Source organism: Maylandia zebra, linkage group LG20, assembly GCF_041146795.1.
Source record: "Maylandia zebra isolate NMK-2024a linkage group LG20, Mzebra_GT3a, whole genome shotgun sequence".
NCBI classification, from domain to species: domain Eukaryota; kingdom Metazoa; phylum Chordata; class Actinopteri; order Cichliformes; family Cichlidae; genus Maylandia; species Maylandia zebra.
The window spans coordinates 1,015,985-1,037,050 of NC_135186.1; the positions used below are offsets into that span (position 1 = coordinate 1,015,985).

The 21,066-nt window shown below is 41.3% G+C and overlaps 1 protein-coding gene across 1 annotated transcript in view; it reads right to left on the bottom strand.

Annotated features, from left to right (window-relative positions):
* The window catches only part of camkvl (CaM kinase-like vesicle-associated, like), a 48,890-nt gene that overhangs the window by 4,162 nt on the left and 23,662 nt on the right, over positions 1 to 21,066 (bottom strand). Inside the window, exons 2-10 of the mRNA XM_014408779.3 lie at positions 10,199 to 10,305; positions 9,046 to 9,177; positions 8,722 to 8,796; positions 6,697 to 6,835; positions 4,427 to 4,547; positions 2,767 to 2,842; positions 564 to 700; positions 230 to 308; positions 65 to 152 (exon numbers count right to left, since the gene is read on the bottom strand). Coding sequence (XP_014264265.2) covers positions 65 to 152; positions 230 to 308; positions 564 to 700; positions 2,767 to 2,842; positions 4,427 to 4,547; positions 6,697 to 6,835; positions 8,722 to 8,796; positions 9,046 to 9,177; positions 10,199 to 10,293 — 942 coding nt within the window. The 5' untranslated portion in view covers positions 10,294 to 10,305. The remainder of the gene's footprint in view (positions 1 to 64; positions 153 to 229; positions 309 to 563; positions 701 to 2,766; positions 2,843 to 4,426; positions 4,548 to 6,696; positions 6,836 to 8,721; positions 8,797 to 9,045; positions 9,178 to 10,198; positions 10,306 to 21,066) is intronic.

Below are 21,066 nucleotides of genomic sequence, written 5' to 3' on the forward strand. Positions count from 1 at the left end.
CTCTGCTGCTATTATTTCCAACTTCATTTAATCTCACATTTACAGAGCAGGAGTGAATACATACCCGCCATTTGGCCTTTGCAAAGTTCTTTTCAAACTGGGCACACACGCCATCCTTCAGGTTCTTTTCTGATGCACCGTTCCCTGCAATCCTGAGACACAACATACAAGTAAATGTAGCTGTGTGCCAAGATTCCTGTTGCTATTGTCAGCATGTACACATGATTACCACTCATGGAAAAGCGCATCTTGCGCTGTGATTCTCAACATCTGGTCCACTTCCATCAGGCGACAGACAAGCTCCTTAGCTGAAAGAGCAATGAAAAGGCAAACGAGGCATCTTAAGAAATCATATATGCAGTCTTTAAAAAGTGAAAACGTTAAAACATTCTGTGCTGTTTTCAGTTTTGCTCTGCAAAATATTTCATGACCATGGCAATTTTGATAAAAAAGTGCCACAAAATGTTTTACCTACTGATGCTCTAAATGAAGTTTACTGATAAACTGTCGTATTAAGAAAGAAAGTGAAGTATCCACTGCCACCATGTGGTGGAGTTGTATACCTGCAGGTGAAATGTCATCCCAGTAAGGAGAATCAAACTCAAAATCCCCAGCAACAATCCGGCAGAAAATGATGCGATTATGCAGATCGGTGTTTTCTTCCTCGGTTTCATCGTAAAAGGGAGGGTTACCCGACAAGCTGCAAAAAAACAAAAAACCAACCAAAAAAAACACAGAAAGAGACAGAAGAAGCGTAACTATCCCATGGACAGACCATATATATATATATATATATATATATTTTTTTTTTTTTTATTAGGGGTGCAACGATACACAAAATTCACGGTTCGGTTCGATACTTTGGTGTCACGGTTCGATATTTTTTCGATACAAAAAAAAAATGTTCATGCCTTTTTAATTTGTCATTTATTAAAATTATAAATATATATTTTAACACAAAAGTACAGTTTTTAAATTTAACCCTAACCCTTGTGCGTGTTGTTATTTAGCTCGTCATATTGCAGCCACAGAAATTCTTTTGTCCATGAAACCATAAAGCTGCACTTTCTTTTTGCCTTATAGTCTGATTTGTCATAACTTCTCAGTTTTGTGGTAAGCTTTTCTTTGGCTGTCACTTCTTCACCCTGACCTGTCTTATTTGGCTCAGCAGAACTAAAATATATATCCTGCTGCTTTTACACACTCACTCACATAAGCTCTGCGTGATCAACCTCTCACATGTTTAAGCTGCGGGAGATTTCACTTGTCATGTTTGCATAGTAAGCTAACGATTAATAAGACGATGTCAGAGGAATTGGTGCACAAATTATCATCACTCACAGATCAGTGCTGTCGCTCTCTATACACAGTTCGCATGATTGCAAAGTGAAAGCAAAAAAACAAGCACAAATTCAAACACGATTTCAATATGTCACATATTGACAGTGGCTCACCCAATGACATAATTACCCAGCTACATTTCTGAAAGAATGCAAAAGCATTGACATATATTTTTCCTTCCTACAATAGCCCGACAGGCAGGGCAGAGATAGCCCCGGGACGTCGGGCTAGCGATATTGCGAGCCCTGTATCTGATTGAGGAATCACTCATCTTTGGAAAAGAGAGTTTATTACAGAGAAATGTCTCTTTCCAAAATAAAAGCTATACTATCCGCTTCTTCTGGGCTATATTCTCAGCAGCATATTAAACATATCAGGTCTCCATAAGGAGAATCCTGTGCTAACAGCTGTCTAAATGACTCGGCTAAAGTTTGTAGCATGCATGCTTGTTGTTTTTGTCTTTGCACTAGGATGATGTCAGTGTAAATGTGCAGTCATATTCGTTGTGTTCCCACTAGTGCTTTCAGGTTAATCTCGTTGAAATAACCTTAACGCCACAACACGGCAAATCTCCGTTAACGAGCTACCCTATACAGAGGGGCTAGACGGCCAACACGTTAACGAGCTAACTGCGCTAACACACTAGCTCCCACCCATGTAATTGAGCATTGCATGGCACATCCAACATACTGTTTTACTTTAGTCCATGACTCGCTTACCTTCAGGGTCATACGTCACATGAAAACCAAAATAATTCCAAACGCCAGATCTGAATGAGGGTGGGGAGGTCCACTTCTGTCTCGCTAGCTTGCCCTGCGCTCTTCCTTCTGACCATGCTGTCTGTGTTGAGCGCTCAGTGGATCTGCGTTCGACTACTCCGCCTAGGCTGCACTCTCGAGCCTAGGCGGAGTAGTCAAATGCAGATTCACTGAGCGCTCAACACAGACAGCATCGTCAGAAGGAAAGTTGATAAAATAAATTACAAATTTTGTATTGTTCTTTTTTTTCCTCCCCTTTGGTTTTCTTTCTTTCTCTCCCCCTCTTTCTTTCATTCTTTCCCCCTGTCCTATCCCACAGTCATGTCTGTCCCGTTTGCAACTGAAAATAAAATAAATTCATAATTATAATAAAGGTCAATCAAATGGACCAATATGATGATCCACTTAAAATAAATCCTCTTGGCATCTTTCTTGGCCTCAAGACAACAATTCTGATGGCTATAGATCCAAACGGGACACAAAAAAAAAAAAAAAAAAAAATTTGAAAAAAATTGTATTGTTCGATACATATGCGTACCGAACCGAAAGCACTGTATCGAACGGTTCAATATCGATACGAATATCGTTGCACCCCTCAAACAAAGTAATCCTGTTAAAGCCTAGTGAGTGTTACATCACAGTGTTTGTAACTAGCAGTGAGACTCACAGTATGAACATGATGACACCCACAGCCCAGCAGTCCACAGGACGGCCATATCGGTGACGAGCCACCACTTCAGGAGCTGAGAAACAGCAATGAATGAAGCAGATACAGAATGTGTGTAAGAGGCAGAGAAATGTCCGAGGATTTTATTTACAAGCCTTCACACCATATTTATGCCTCTAAGCTGCACGGGCAACTTACCTCCGAAGGCTATCTCCAGTTTTAATTCCCTCTTTTTATTTGTTTGCATCATTTCCCCACCAGGGCCACTATTCGCTTCCCTTATTTATTAGTGTAATTACTCAGTTCAGCATCATGAATAACTGTCCTGGCATTTCGGTGAGAGAATCAGGCCAAGGCCCAGTCGTGTACTTCAAGTTGCCCTCACATAAATCTCAGTGACACAGAGAGGAGAGACAGCGCACATGAAATGAGATGAATAGAATAGAAGAGTTTGATTGTTTGCAGTTCTGCTTATGTTTTCTGTCGGTGTACTGGCTGGTTGTTGGGGTTGAACTCTGAATGCTCAGTAGCACAAGTCCTCAATCACCTGGGGGTGGGCGTCCAGGTACACACCGGCTCACTCCTTGGCGGCCGCTTATCGGGGCCTGGAGCCTGGGGCTCGCTCGGGCCCCTTCGGGGGTGGGGTGCCCCCGGCCTCTCGGCCTGGGGCTCGGTCACTCAGGCACAGCTGGCGGCCGGCGGAGCTCACGGGCGCGTCACTGCAACTCCCCCTGACTTCTGCTCCGCGGCTGCTGAGTGAACCCTCATCTGGGACTCTCCTCAGCTCTTACTGGAACAGTGGCGCGGCTGCCCCTCTGTTGGTCTTCCATGGTCTCTTGTGTTCTGGGGGCCTCTGGATGTCTGGAGTTTTGATCTCCTCCATACCTGCTTCATGCCCTGGAGGACGGGGCTGTGGCCCCCCCACACTCCCTAGCAGATCGTTACATGGAGAAACCTTTGGAATACAAGCGCGCTGATCCACACAGGTATGCACACGGGTGTTCACTGCTCGTAGACCCAAATTACACCTTTCTTGGCTGCTACTTCGAAGCACATCTGTCCTGCGTGCTGCGCAACAACATTGAATATTTAGTATTTACTGCTGTTTACACTTAGCTAGATTAATGCGATGGTGTTGTGTTTAGTATGTTGCTTTGTTTCTTTTTTTTTTTGTCTTTTTTTGCTTGTTTTCTATTCTTCTCTCAACAGGTGATCCAGGAGATTTTTATTTTTTTCTCCCCCCCTTTCTCACTGTCCCTCTCCCCTTCTGTTTTTCCTTTCCTTCCTCTTTCTTTCTCCCTTTCCTATCTCTCACTCATGTCTGTCCCGTCTGTAACATCTGAAAATAAAATATAATAAATAATAAAAACAAAGATCGACCAAATGGACCAATACGGCAATGCCACGATGATCCATTTGGCAAAGTAAATCCATTGGGTATCCTTGTTGGTCTTCAGACAACAATTCTGATGGCTAAAGAACCAAATGGGACAGGCGAAGAAAAAAAAAAAAAAAAACAAGTCCTCAGTCACATTTACACAACAGAAGAAAACAAAGATGGGAAAAAACAAAACAGGATAATAGATGGAGAAAAACTGAAAAGAAAATTTGGTTCCAAAACAAAGCCACACACTGTAAAGTGATGTCTGGAGTTACTTACCCAGGTATTCCGGTGTTCCACACGGCTCCGTGATTGGTCCGTTCTCAAATCTGGACAGGTAGAAATCTCGCAAAACTACTTTGTTATGGTTGTTTTCGGTGTAGTACATCAGGTTTTCCAGCTACAGAGAATGAGAAACGAAATAGCATTCCTACACAATTTCACACGTACTAAATGACACCATGGAGTCAAAGAAACGGGCCACTGGTTTAAATATCTGATGGTGGGTATTTTAACAGATCAGGACCAAGTGAATGTCCATCAAATTTGCCAAAACAACTCTTGTACAAATCCAAAGAACTGTCAGTCTTTATGCTCTGTACTATTGGACTTAACAGGAACAATAACTTACAATGAACGATGGTAAATGTACATTTATGTACTTTTTGCACAAAGAGGTCATAAATTTAGTGAGTCTCATGAAAACTGTTGGCTTACACATTTCTGCGAAAATGGATCTCCAAATAATTTAACAGCTGCATAAACTCCAGTATATTCAAGTTCAAAGAGGTGAGACTACAAAACTTCATGCGTGCAAGAAACTATGACTGCAGGTAACTCTTGTATGTAATCAGCAGCTCAGGAAACAAATCTCTCCTGTCGAAAATGAGTACTGGAGCAAAACTAGTTTGCCAGTGAAGATAGATGCCTTTAGGAGCAGTGTGTTTGTGTAGACCAAAGAAAGCTTTTCAGGAGAAAAATCTATTCAGATGGGAGGGATGTGAAACATGCAGTGCATGCAAGAGAGCCCTCAAACATCTCACAACTAAAAGACCTTCAGACAAAACAGTGGTGAAAATTCTTAACAATCCAAAAGGTGATGATTTTAATCGACTTAACTTCTATTTTGTAGGAACTGTAGCATTAAATGTTATCCTGATATGTCGAAAACAGTTCCAGTAAGGTAATAATAACACACAAGGGGTTAATAAGTCCTTGATATCATATAGCTCAAGGCCATTTACTTAAAAGTCATTAGTGGGCTAATCGAGGCAAAACTGACAGCCTTCCAGTGCAAATCATCAGTACAAGAGTAATCATCATTTGATGTCACTTATAGAGGTGTGTAGACCTTTGATTGCAAAGAGACAAATAACTGTGTGTGATCTAAATAGCTGTGATGGGGCATGTGGCTGTGAGGGATCTGTCTCAGAGGCAGCATGCATATAGAAGACAAAAGTGGTCCTAGTACTGAGCCACGAGGGACACTAATTCAAATGGTCTGCACAGGATCAAGTATTAGCTTTGGCCACAGAGACGATTTTGTTAAATAAGTAAGAATGAAAACAATGTAAAGACGATCCCTTAATCCCAATCTAGGTTTCAAGATGGTCCAGCAAAATAAAGTAGTTGACTCTGCCAAATGTAGCTAACAGCACTAGCAGTGAGCAGTCATCACAAAGATATTCACTAAGATGAAAAGACTTTCTCTAGAACCTTAGATAAAAGAAAAGTTCACAGCAACGCTGCTCTATTCACCTGAATGTTTGTGTTATGATCACAATAGAGGGATTAGGCCAGATTAAGAGGCAATTTAGTTTTTTTCACATCAGGCATGCTTAAGTCAGAACAATAACACTGATAAGTCAACCTGTTAGCAAGACAAGCAAAATTAAGATGTAATGAACCAGCAGATTTAGCAATGTAGCTGGAATATGTGCAACAAATTATCATGTTGTTTCTGGACCACGACGAAGCCAAACCCAAACACACTAACACAAGTATTGGTTTCCCTGTAAGAAGTCATTTCTAGTCCTGCATTTATTTCAATTTCACTTTTATTCGATTTTGATTTGGTTTGATTGGTTTATAATCTGATTTCTGCCCCTAGGTTTAAGCAAAATAAAATTTCATCTTTTACCAGTAGAGGGAGTCTGAAGCCCACGAGATGTTGTAGCTCATTCCTAATGGTTTGATGATGTCCGCTAAAGATATGAATCTCTCTGCATGCGTGTCTGTCACTAGAGATTGTTTCAAGCCATAAAGACAGTGTTTACTCCCGTGGTAACAATGTTATCAAACGTTCAGTCATTACCGGGATGGCAGAAGTATGCTTTTATGTGTCTCCAAAGATTTTGTGCTGACTAAATACTTAATATTGCTTTCTGGAGTGTGACGGCGCTCACTCGACAAAGTTAGTTAGTCACTAATCTATTTTTATCTTTTTATGGTAGTGGCACTCACTACACACACACACACACACACACACACACACACACATACACACACACACACACGCCATAAGACACAGAAAGGCAGTCAGCATGTACCTTCAGGTTCCTGTGAACTATGTTGAGGGAGTGTAAGTATGCCACAGCCTCCAGGACTTGTCTGATGACATTGGAAGCGTCTCTCTCTGTGTAGTTCCCTTGGTCCAGAATCCAGTCAAAAACATCTCCTCCTGTGGCACTGCGTGCAGTCGCACACACACACACGCACACACACACACACACACATGCACACACACACACACACACACACACACACACACATGCACACACACACACACACACACACACACAAGTACACGTATTACTAAAAATCCCATGACATGTAAAAGGCTATTTTGAAACACTGTAAACCACTTTCAGTCTTTTTGCAGCACAGTTTCCTTTTATTTACGAAGGATAAACAACCTTCTCTGCTAGGCTGGAGCCAGCACTGCTGAGCAATTAAGAACGATACTATTAGTCATTACCAGTGTTGGTCAAGTTACTTGAAAAAAGTAATCAGTAACTAATTACTGATTACATTCCCAAAAAAGTAATCCCATTACTTTACTGATTACTTATTTTCAAAAGTAATTAATTACTTAGTTACTTAGTTACTTTTTAAAAACACGATTTACAACCTGAAGAGGTGATAAAGTGATAGATCTTTCAGCCCAATTCTACTTTTTCTACATAATCCATCATACAAAATGTAATCAAATGGAAAAGTCTCTTTTTTTTTAACTTGTTTTATTAGTTTTAATCTTTTAACTTTATGCATCAAGCAAAAATGTAATTATATGCAACATTCTCTGACTGGAAGAAATTAGTTTAACATTTAAACCTATTTTCTGCACATTCCAGCTCATAAAATAAAATAGTTTTTGTGTTTACACTCAGTCTTTCAAATAGATGCAAGTAAAACACAGCAGAAAATAAATAAAGTCAAAGACTCAACGGTCCTTTTGCTCTATTTTCACCTGTAAAGCAGGAGTGGGGTAGGCGGAGGTTTACCCTGGTGCAGGTGTGCTGCGGTCAGTTGAAGAATCCGCGCGAGTGTCTCTGTGAGTTTCCCATCACGTCGTAGCTACTCGGTGCTTGCTCGGAAGTTTAGGGGTTTTTTTCGCTGTAAAAAGAAGTTTTCTTCCCACGCACGATGGACGCTAATGTTTTTGTCACTTTTTATGGAATCAAACTCAAAGTAAGGTCAGTACTTCCACGCTTTAAACGCTGCACGCTCATACTCTCTCCCACAATCGATATGTGAACCATTGTTGATCTGCACACAGCTGTTGTCACGAATGGCGCACTCGCTTACGTCACTGTCATGAGACATTCTCGCAAAAAAATCACGGTTTTAGTAACGCAGTAACGCAGCGTTCCTACGGGAAAGTAACGGTAATCTAATTACCGTTTTTGCAATAGTAATCCCTTACTTTACTCGTTACTTGAAAAAAGTAATCAGATTACAGTAACACGTTACTTGTAACGCGTTACTGCCCATCTCTGGTCATTACTCTAACATACTTAGTTACATTTTGAGATGAACGATGACAATGATTATCATGTAATGCTTCCAGCAGGAGGTCTGGTGCCTGGGCTAATGTGTGAGCTACACATAAATAGCCCGATGTACACACAAATGACTGCAAGTGCAGTTTGTCTTTCTCTGTTTCAGTAACACGGCATAAATAATGTGTCCACTCTGCTCCAGTCATTATTATTGCTTTCAAATAAAGCTGCAAATATCAAAATGCGCAAGTCACAAGTGATGTGGATTAGGTGAGTTCTAGTGTATCGATCCCAAGCTCTCCACAGAGACTCTCTTGTAGCAGAGCAGTGCTTCAGGAGCACTGAGTAATGTTGAGTGTTACTAAGAGCAAATATCTCATCAAATCTAACACCTTCCCCTGTGTCTGAGGGGAACAACAGAGCACACAGTAATAAGAGGATAGACTCAACTCCTACCCTCGAGCTGCTGGATTTGTGTTACGGCACATGCACAAAAACGACACTCAAACAGATACTGACAATGATGTTAACGCGAGAAAGACAATCGGTGGAAAAGTTCAAAGAAATGCTCACAGCTCCTGGATGATGAAATATTCCTTCCGAGTCTCAAACGTATCTATCAGCTGAAGGATGTTTGGATGGTTTAACCTGGAAGAGGCAAAAGAAGTCACAGGCTGTAGGACGCTACGTGCAAACGTAAGGTGCTAAGGAGTCTGTCAGGTGACTAAATAAAGCAAAAAGCACAATTCACATCTCAGCTTACAATATCAACAAGAATTATTGCACAATTCATTTCACTTGGAAATTAGTATATCCAAACATTCTCTCCTTCTCCTCCTCTCCGCCTTTCTCCATTGCTCAATCATACATCCATCTGTTCACAAACTGATTGCGTACAGTTTCAGAATCATGATTTCGTTCTTGGCAGCCTTGCGGACTTTCCTGCCATCTTTCTTGAGGAATTTCTTGCAGACAAACACCTTGTCTGTTTGTCTGTCCTTTGCCAGGCACAGCTCGCAGAACTCCTTCCTACGCGATAAGAAAAAGAAATGGACAGAAAGACAGACAGACTGAGAACAGCAGAAAGAGTAAATGCTGGAAGAAGGATGAAAGTTTCTGATATTTTTTGTATGAGAGCGCGGTCCAGGAGAGACAGAATAATATTCAAATTAGGGGCACAAAGAGTACACTGGCTGCTTTGGTGAAACTCAGTGAAATAATTTAATTAGGAGGTGAAGCTTTGGATAGAAGGGTTGAAATGGGTCTTACAGCTCCCATCAGCTGGGCGGCATTAGGTTTTGAGCCTTTGGGGCATTCAGTACTTCACCCAAATGGATTCAGGGAAGCTTCGTGATGGAAAATTAAACTGCAATGTTTCACAATGAGAATGAAAAAGAAAAAGCGATAAACACAAGTTTAAGAAGCACATGTACAGGCCTACAGCAAAAGCTTTGCACTTAATTCTGACTTAATGTGTTTTTAAGTTTGTGTGTGTGTACATGCACGCGTGTGTGTGTTATATAAAAGATGAGCAGAAATCTCTGAGGCCAGATGCTGATGTTGCCATATGGCCTTTTACACTGATTGGTATTTGTGTGTATGGTTTGCATGCCTGCCTGTGTGTGTGTGAGTTCGTGTTTCTCGAAGGGGTGCGCAGAAGAAAATGGTTCGTTTTCAGCCAGTTGAGCAGCAAACTGATTTTCAGAGGTTTTACGCAATATGTCTAAATATTTTTTGAATAAATAATAGATCCAGTGAATAAACAATAGCCTTCGAACAATGTGTTTCCTGAACTTTTACAATCAAAAATATTGAGACAATTGGCTAAAACGGACAAATTTGTCACATTTGTCTGTTACACACCAGCATCGCGCTGTTACCTTCTGTCATTCCTGCAGTGAAACCTTCTAATATGCCAAACCAAAGCTGTGGTGAGAACTGTCCAGTTCAGAAAATAACTCATGAGGTGAATGAAAACCTTGTGCCTGTGAAATGTTTACAATGGAGAGGAGGGAAAAGAAATCCGTGCATAAAGCTTTATAGCACTCACGCTCGCAGGACTTGTCCGAACTCATACTTGTCTGTGACATCAGATATGGTGTCATACGTTCGCCCATCTCGCAGGGCAAGGCACCCAAATGGCATGACGGCATTCACCTAAAAAGAAACAAAAATGAAAAACGAAGAGAAAGGTCTTTGAGTCACTTCACTATTGGGGTCAAATAAATTATTCTGAAGATGCCTTCAGGTGACAGACAGATAAAAGGAAACGGAGAGGCAAAAACCAGCGTATTAAAGAGGAACAGAGTTACTGATGAAACACTGTGAAAGCTCCCCAGTTGTTGAAGTCAGAAGAGACTGAAGGAGCGTCATTACTATTAGTCTTTAAAATATACAGTACGATGGAGCGCCACAGATACAACCGTGTCAGTTTCAGAACAAATGTGAATGCCGATGCTTCTGGCAGCCTGGTTTATGCCAGCCTTGTCAACAGACCCTAAGCTACCCACTAAGCTTCTCTTTACTCTGCTAAAGTCTGCAGATTCAGTGCAACGTCTGTCAAGTTCAAGTTAAACTTTATTTCTAAAGGGCAGTGTCCCTGCATCCCTGAAGCAGCTGGTTTCTTCACCAATCGCTGGACTGACACTGCTAGATTTTAATGACATAATTTCTTTTGTTCACAGTCTGTCAGTCTTGATATGACACAGAATGACTTTTAATGCTTCCCTTTTATCTCATCGTAACTCCTGCTGCTAGCCTCGCATATACTGTATATAATACTGCACTGGTCTTTTCACCTGATAGTAACTCATACTGTTAACACTGCACATACTGTATGTAATACTGTATATTTATATATAAAATCTTCTTATCATGTCTACCTTAAAATAGCTTGTGACCCCACAGGAGGTTCCAAACGCCCAGGTAGAATATGAAGGATCTAGCAATCGATATACCATCTCACCACAGTCCTCAGGCAATCCTCACCCACACCTTTTAAGCACACCATCTACTGTAGGAGACAGATTCCCTGGAAACTTCACTCATGCATCCTCAAGGTCCTTCTCCTCCATCACGTACTGTTACCTGAGCCTTAATATCGAACCTATTCCCATTTGTTGTATAATTTCTATTGTTTCTATCTCCGAGTCTCTTCAATTGAGTTAGGAAATGACGCAGTAGGGAGGGAATGGGACATTTGAGAAGGAGCTTTGATTAATGTGAGTAATTGCATTGAGAGAGCCAGTAATGTAAAGATGACTTCATTGTTTATTGTGTAACAGCGAGAGAGAGAGAGAGAGAGGAATAGCCAGATATGTATAACAGGAGAGAAGACAATCCTTAGCAGAAATGGCATTTTGTGGGTGCTAATTTAGGATTAAGGAATGAATATCAGTGACATAAAATCCTCTCTCTTCTCTTTGTGTGCATGACATCACCAGTGTAGATGATAGGGCCAGAGGTGGGTCTGTCCTGTGATGGAGGAGGGGCAGGAAAGTACTGTGTAATCCCAGTGCTGGCCGTAATCTTTAATCTGTACCCCTAATCCAGAGTGCTGGGATACAATGTGTGTATGTGCAGGCGTATAAAAGTGTGTGCCTGAGCAAGTATAAAGGCTGATGCGGGTAAGTCGCAAGTACAGATAGAGGTTTGAGCAGGAGGGTGCGTGCCTGTGTGTACGTATGCATCCATATGTCCATCCTTGTGTGAGTGTAATGCCCCGGTGAGATGGGAGGTATTTAGTGGTGAAAATGCACAGTACTGCCAGAAGATTATGTAAGCGCAACAACAATCCCATGACAAGGTCCAGGACGGTGAAGGTGAAGCTGGCATGAATGGAGCACATCCATCCCTCTGGGAACAAAGTGTACCCGCTGAAATAAAGTAAAGGCTGCCAAGCCCCAAGTATTATTCTTCAGAAGGGTCAGGAAATGGGTTTGCCAAGAACTTTGAGATGCTACGTTTTCAGCCCATCCCTTTCTTGCTCTGTCCCCATCTGCAGACACTATACACACTATTAAAATAAATCTGTTTCTGCCTTTACACTGGCATTAACGTTTTTAAAAACTTTTCCTCCAGTTTGTTTAACAGTTGGTGTCGGTTTAGTTGAAACTTAAAATGAAGCACTTCACTTCTTTGTGTGAAGTACAAATTCCCAGAGGGTTTGAAATGTGGATGGCCTTAAAAAGAACACTAAATAACTGTCTGTGCTTTCCATTTGGAGGGATGTAATCAGTCCAGGGTACTTTCTTTCAGTTACAGTGTATCTCACCTTTTCTCTCCTTGTGCCAACAGAGAATGTTTCTCAGACTGCCATAAAAACACCGTACCTGCAGAATACTGAGTCAGTGCGAGCCTCGAAGTTGACGAGGAGTAGGAGGAGATATATGGAGGATATGAGGAGAATGGAGATGAGAGGGAAGGACTGGAAAAGATGGAAGACGAGGGAAAAGGTGAGAAATAATGGGAACAGAAAAGCAAAGTGAAAAGTGCACTGTGACTAAGTGGAAAGGTGGATAGAGAAAATAGTGTACATGAGAACAGAACAAAGTGTGAAACACAGAACTGCAGAGGCAGACTGAGAGTACCTATCAACCTCACAGCTTCACAGCTATCTGTGTGCAAATGCTTGCACAGGTGAGTGTGTTTCTTTGCGAGTGTAAGTGTGGGCACATGTGGCTGTATGTGTGTATATGTTAACAGGCTTTGTCAGACTCACTGTGTTTGGTAAGGGTATGAAAGGATGTCCCCGGAGTCAGAAAGCACTTGAAGGCATGACAGGGCAACCTCTCTGTAAGAAACATTTACAGCCACCAGCCTGAATATGTGCCACAGATTTGCAGGTAGCACGATATCAGGGATAAAATGAAAGCATTGAAGTGCAGTGCAACATTCCAGCCTTTCTAAGCGATGCCGTCACTGATCTCTCAGTGGCAGGTTCGCCTTTGAATCAGCAGGTCTGACTGCTGTGTGATGTGGGAGTCTCAGCATTAGGGCTGGGCCATATTATACCGTTCACGGTAATACCGGTATAATGTTAGGCAACGATAGGAAAATGAAATATCGCGATAGAATGGGAGTAAAACGCGCATGCGCAGTGCCTTTGTTTTCATACGCACATGGCCGATTGTTGGTTTGTAAAAATGGTGCAACTTCCGTGATGTGGAACTGGTTTGGTGTTTGTCCGTCAGATACACAACAAAGCACATTTTTTTGCAGAACATGCAAGCGGCCGTTGTTATTGTCGTATTTGTCGGACTAAGATGCTCTTAAATCTGGGAGTAATCTGGGTCCTAAACTCCGTATGCTTCAGGTCAAACAACACTGCAGCATCACTTAGAGTTAAAAACTTTCTAAATTCTTTCATCTTTAATAAAACGATCAGCATTGCTGCTTTACCAGGTGTAACTATAAAGTTTAACTTCCAGGCATCCATGAAAACAAAAGTTATTACATTTAACGGAGTTAGAAGTTAGCAGGAAGCTAGCGGAAGTTAGCTCGCTAGTTTCGCTAGTTACCTAAGCATGATATAGCATGTTCTGACAGAGATTTCTGAAAAAAAATCAAACGTACAGCTCTGCTATCACTTCCAACATAAATGAAGACAGGAAACTAAACAGCAGTGACGTTTGTAGGGTTACTGAAGTTGGGCTAGCTGGTATATAATGATGTGCTACGTGATCGCTAGCGACACAGCTATGTTAGCATAACATAAACAGTGAAGCTGGAGGACGAACACTAACACTTTTCCACTTATAAAAGTTAACGTGAAGGTTCTTCATGGTTAGAGACAAATGCAATCGCATGGCAGGATGCTGTAAATGGACCAAACTTCAGTCAGGAGAACAACTGAGATAATCCATCCACAATACGAGGTTAGTCATTAATATACTGCAACAACATGGGAATAGAGCAGCTGCCAGAGAATTCAACATTAATGAATCAATGGTACAGAAGTGGAGGAAGCAAGAAGAATGAGTTTAATAAAGTTTGATTTATCTGACTGCTTTGTTTCGCTTAATGTGCCTTATAATCCCGTGCACCTTATGGTCCGAAAAATGCGTACTGCACACTGCAGTTTAATGTTGCAAAGCACCTCTTTTTAACTTCAGTGGATATTATACATGGTTATGCTCAGGATATGTCAGCCCATTTCTACTGGAAATGCCTTTTGGTTAAACTTTCAGCAAGGAATTTGCATTTGCACTGTTACATTTTTATAAAGCTTTAATGTACATAAAAACCAGCTTCTTGTTTAAGTGAAAATAAATGGAAGGTTGTCTTTTTGCGCTAGTAATGTTGTGGAGTTGTATTTTGTCTCGCATCAATTATATCGTCGGTTATATCGTTATCGCAAATTTTCAAATATATATCGTGATAAATATTTTTGGCCATATCACCCTGCTCTACTCAGCATCACAAGAAATGTTTCCTTTTAACATTTCCAGATTTTTTCAGTCATGCCTTTTTTTTTTGTTGCTAATGGTCAATCTGTGATTCAAACTCGCTATGTGGAGGCCAGTGTTGGTCAAGTTACTTGAAAAAAGTAATCAGTAACTAATTACTGATTACTTCCCCCCAAAAGTAATCCCATTACTTTACTGATTACTTATTTTCAAAAGTAATTAATTACTTAGTTACTTAGTTACTTTTTAAAACACAATTTACAACCTGAAGAGGTGATAAAGCGATAGATCTTTCAGCCCAATTCTACTTTTTCTACATAATCCATCATACAAAATGTAATCAAATGGAAAAGTCTCTTTTTTTTTTAACTTGTTTTATTAGTTTTAATCTTTTAACTTTATGCATCAAGCAAAAATTTAATTATATGCAACATTCTCTGACTTGAATAAATTAGTTGAACATTTAAACCTATTTTCTGCACATTCCAGCACATAAAATAAATTGTTTTTCAATTCAATTCAATTCAATTTTATTTATATAGCGCCAAATCACAACATAAGTTGCCTCAAGGCGCATCATAGATACAGAGAAAAACCCAACAATCATATGACCCCCTATGAGCAAGCACTTTGGCAACAGTGGGAAGGAAAAACTCCCTTTTAACAGGAAGAAACCTCCAGCAGAACCAGGCTCAGGGAGGGGCGGGGCCATCTGCTGTGATTGGTTGGGTGAGAGAAGGAAGACAGGATAAAAGAAATGCTGTGGAAGAGAGACAGAGGTTAATAACAGATATTAACCTCTGTTTTTACACTCAGTCTTTCAAATAGATGCAAGTAAAACACAGCAGAAAATAAATAAAGTCAAAGACTCAGCGGTCCTGTTGCTCTATTTTCACCTGTAAAGCAGGAGTGGGGCAGGCGGAGGTTTACCCTGGTGCAGGTGTGCCGCAGCGGTCAGTGGAAGAATCCGCGAGTTTCTCTGTGAGTTTCCCATTACGTCGTTGCGCACTCTGAGCTTGTTTAGGGGTTTTGTTGGTGTAAAAAGAAGTTTTCTTCCCACGCACAGCGGACACTAATGTTTTTGTCACTTTTTATGGAATCAAACTTAAAGTAAGGTCAGTACTTCCACGCTTTAAACGCTGCACGCTCATACTCTCTCCGCACTGATATATGATCCATTGTTGATCTGCACACAGCTGTTGTCACGAACGTCGCACTCGCTTACGTCACTGTCATGAGACATTCTCGCAATAAATCACGGTTTTAGTAACGCAGTAACGCAGCGTTCCTACGGGAAAGTAACGGTAATCTAATTACCGTTTTGCAATAGTAATCCCTTACTTTACTCGTTACTTGAAAAAAGTAATCGGATTACAGTAACGCGTTACTGCCCATCTCTGGTGGAGACATGACTGAGCACCTACAGGTGGGAAAATGTATTTTTATATTTTTCATTTTAATAAGAAGGGAGTAACTAATGTATGATTTCAGTACTTACAAAATAAGTCAGTGTTTCTGAGGGATGAGGAACTAACTGTCCCTTCATACTGCCTCTAATTAGACCACAAAACGTAACAAGCGCAGAGCTCAGGAGACTCAATTCAGCTCACACTGTCAAACGTGGTCAAAATAAGCACTGAGTCTCCTATAATTAAACAAAACTGTAACACAAATGGGAATAACATGATTTACATGGATCTTAACTCACTTCAGCTGAACTTTTGAAATTTTAAATAAGAGTCCATCGACATTACTTAATAATGTAGAATTCAGGAAACGCTGGCAGGGAACAAAAAAGGCAGCCTTGTAACAACTGCAGAGTTTGCTGCGTACTTTCCTTATATTCTTATAAAATGCACACCCATTAACACACACAGGCACACGCACACTTCGGTGTGAAGCCGCACCGAGCTATCCGAGACATCACACTTCATCTTCGGCACCCCTAAATCAAATTGCCGGTGCGCAGCTCTGCGTTTGTGGGTGTCTGTGTGGCTGTTCACAAGTGCTGTGTTTAGGCTAAAATGGAACAGAACAGCTTTTTATCGGCTCATACAGGAAGTGTTTCAGAGGTTCTTGGCGTCAAGGTTATGATTCTGCTATTTAACGCCACTCATGTCTTTAGCCATTCTGTCCCACTTGGCACAGGCTCAGTCGGCCTCTCTGGAGAAAAAGCAAACGGTCTCTTTCTTATCGGCAAATCGACGCTGTCTCAGGGCTAAACACAAACAGAATAACAGACACGAAGAAACGCAGTAGGCATGCGCTGTGTGTGACAAGGCGCTATGTCTACTTTCCCTTTGGATGTGCTGCCAGTTTTAGAAAGCTGAGAATAATTGCAAATGGATGTTATGTAAATATTTCACCCACTGCTGTGTGAAGCTGCTTTTTGTGTTGTCAGTCAAGTGCTTAGTTGTGTCAGTGTGTCCTTGTCACTGTCAGACTGATGCTGCTTGCAAATCGACAACATTGTCATTATCTTCATCACCACAATGCAAATCCTGATATCCACACAATTCGATTAAGTCATGCTGCACTGCCTTTGTTAAGAGGTGACTGGAGATGCACAGTATAATAAGATAAACGGCACCAAAGTGTACGTGTCTGCATGTGTGTGTGTTTGTGAAGGAAAATATTAACAAGTATGTCGATGTTTGCCTCCGGAGAAGAATGAGAGCAGCAGATTTGCTTGAACGAAACATGACAGGCCTCGCATGTCAGGTTGCATATGCCTCCATACGCAGAGACAGTATATTTTTCAGAGCTTCGCTACAACTGTCCTTGGCAGAGCAGCATGCTGAATATATCGGCCCCTCGTTAGTGTTAGACATGCACTCTGCCTACCTCACAGCATCAACACAGGCGCCCAGGAATAGCATGTTTTCACTTTAACCATTTCATCTGTGTGAATGTGTGTGTGAATGGGTGGATGACTGGATATGTAAAGCGCTTTGGGGTCCTTAGGGACTAGTAAAGCGCTATATAAATACAGGCCATTTACCATCTCTTTCCCTGCCTCTCCAGCTTTCTTCTCTCAGTCTTTCACTTGTCCTGAAAGCTTTTGTGTCATTATTGTTTCCAAATCCTTGACTTAGTCAACCTGTAAAGGTGATCATTTCAAACCCAGGCTGAGAAATGGAGGAGCCGGGATAGGGAGAGGCGACATCGGAGGTTAATACTGATACAGCAGCCACTGATATGCAGGAAGAATTTGGAGAAAGAAAAGAAATCTATCCTGTTGTGACCCCCCCCCCCCCTCCCTTTTTCACAAGGGGTCACCGCTGAAGGTAGCTCCACATGTTTGATTTGACAGATTTTTGCACCAGGTGCCCCCAAAAGGATTCATGTCTCCCTCAGGACCAAACTGGGATCTTTTGCTTTGTAGATGAACGTGTGACCACAACACCACGGAGCAAACTGGTGTGTGTGAGAGTAAGACGATTAAATATATTTAAAATGTACAAACAAACCTATTATGTGACAGGAGGTCATTTTCTGAGTCCCTAAAAGGCCTTGAGAGGGTTATTAAGCAAATCATTACCTCCATGTTTCATACTTTTAATACGATTAAAAATAATAACCATATCTTTGTTTTTTTTCTGCCCTCGCCTTGATATTCATGTGCTTGTTTTTGTGTGTGCAAATCAGCGTGTGCCTCTTCATCCATGTATAACGAGACATGACAGCTGCAGCCTGTTCCTTATTGATCAGTCAGGAGCTCCTGTTATTTACTTGACTTAACACAGAGAAAAGAAAACAAGGCTGAAATTGACTTTTCATCATGGAACGCTTGGGGGTTTAAAAATCCTTCACATCAAGTCCACAACATTATGTAAGAATTGCATCAGGTGCAATTAGGAAATAAGCCCTTTCATATTGCCATTTATGTCATTTTGGTCCACAAAGCACATCCCCAGTAAGAATATAATGCCATTAAGCAGAAATTAGTCCACCAATTCCTACTAGGCTCATTGCCTGAGTAGACAAGTGTGTGCCCCATATTGAGCAGAGCACACAGCAGAGGTTGGTCCCAGACCTTATCAGGATGCTGCCACATGAAAGTGGGACAAATAAAAGAGTTGTGAGGACATGACAGCGTACACAGGAGAGAAGGATGAGAGGTATGAGAAAGAGAAGCAGATGAAGGGCCAATTATCAGCGCTTGATAAAAATCAAATGTAGTACATTTACTTGTAGCACACAAGCATGAACAACAGACGGTGAATGGAGTATCATCTGAAATATACACACACACACTCACATACACATTTGGACAGTAAACTTATAATATGAAGAGTTATGTGTGTCTAAACGTCACATAATGGCTGTTATGCATGGATATGATTCCTGTGTCGCATCAACATCTATTACATTTGTTTCTTCCACTGCGCTCCCAGTAAGGGGTCTTCTTCGAGCTTGTTATAAGCACTAATTCCTTCATTTCTCATAGAGTGGCTCTCATCTAAGGCCTGTCTATGTGTGTGTGCGTGTGTGTATCGATGCCTGTGTGTGAGGGAGAGAGACAGTTAATGTGTTTGTGTGACTGCGAGGCATGGCAGAAACAGGCTTAATAAGGAAACACACTGATGAAAATTCATCACATCGGCCCAGAGAGACGGAGACAGGAACCTCTTTCCAAATGCAGACATAGGAAATTTAGCCAAATTCATCTTGCTGCACACGGTTGCTTTTACTGCTATTTCTGTAAAGACATTTGCTGACATAATGCATGTGTTGGGCTCTTGCCCTTAAGTTTTACTATCACACTCAAACCTAAACCTGATTCTAACCTGACACTTGAAATGTGAACAGATGAGAACCGGCCGAAATGTTCCTTCTTTCCTAAATATCTTCACTCTGATAGTGTTAAAGTACAATCCAAATAAAACGCGTGCACACACACACACACACACACACACACACACACACACACACACACACACACACACACACACACACACACACACACACACACACACACATATATCTATACATATATGTGTGTTTCTAAACGTTTTACGACTCTGTCAGTAATAGTAATACTGTCAGCTTCAACCCCCACCCCACTGTCTGCCCTCTGTTTTCTGTCCCCTCATTAAGAGAGTGGATGAGTGCATCTGTGCAGGTCTTGCACAGTAAGTGCATCCTCAGGGAGAGGGGCCACAGAGTACCTTTTGACAAAAGTGTGTGTGTGTGTGTGTGTTTGCCTGTAGCTTACGCAGAATGATGCAATACCTGGCTGACAGGCTTGTTCTTTCTGACACCAGAGCAGCCTGAGGCAGGACCTGCAGGCACACACACACACACACAGACACACACACACACACACACACACACACACACACACACACACACACACACACACACACACTGTGCCTATACAACTATACAACTGTCAGACCGAATGATGGTTAGTGATAGCTTTTTCCAAGTGTGTTTGTGTAAGTAACTTTCTGACAAAAACTGACTTCATCCATGAGTCGGACACATACTGTGGCATACAAAATCACACACAGACGAGGAGCGAGCACTTCCTCCAGAGCGGAATGGAAAATCACAACAGAGCTCCACATGACAGTAAGTGAGAGCGAGACAGAGTAAAAGGGAGGTGAGTAGAGGATCATAAGCAAGTGAAAAAGTAGACTTCATGAATATATTATGCAAATCTATTGCATAAAACATGTTGGTGCATTTACACGTTTATAGTTTCTTCTCTCTCATAAAAGAGGAACTGTAAAAAATACATTTATACCAACAAAAGCCTGAGCCCCCACCTCCCCCGTTCGCTCTCCCTCGCCCTCTATTCATTCACTCCAAATTGTGGTTTTATTCATGTTGTGTTGCCTTGTCTGTTTTAATGCCTTCCTCTTTATATAAATACAAGTATTACGATGCAAAAACGTTGCTAATCTTGTTAAAGAAAACCCGAAGGCCTGATGGTAACGGGAAAATTGGGAGCTGGAGTTAATAAAATCACTGCTGTTCAGAAATACGGTAAACAAAGTTTAAAGGTAACGTGTCTAGATTTGAGCTGAATGCATAAACGCTGCCGTGACGTGTTTTCTATGGATTTTAACATTATAACATTTACATTATGTGCATGAGTCAGTTTTTCTGAACTGCAAATGTCTGTAAAAGATCTCATGGACATCGATAGCTGTTGAAACATTTCAGTGTAGATCAAGTCGGAGGACCAGCTGACAGACCAACTGTTAGTTTAGCTGGCAAACAACTTGGTGGTGCATCTTGTACTTTGCTTGACATTTGGTTACCCTAATCGATTGCTCAGCTGTTTGCTGTGACCAAGGTCAAAACAAATGCTACATTCAAAAAATCCTACGTGTTTAATCTTTGGATACTGTTTCGCAAAGATGCAGATATGACAAATTCATCTGTGGTTTTCAATATTAAAGCAAGGTAGGCAACTCCAGACCTCCAGGGCCGGTGTCCTGCAGGTTTTAGATGTGTCCTTGATCCAACACAGCTGATTCAAATGGCTAAATGACCTCCT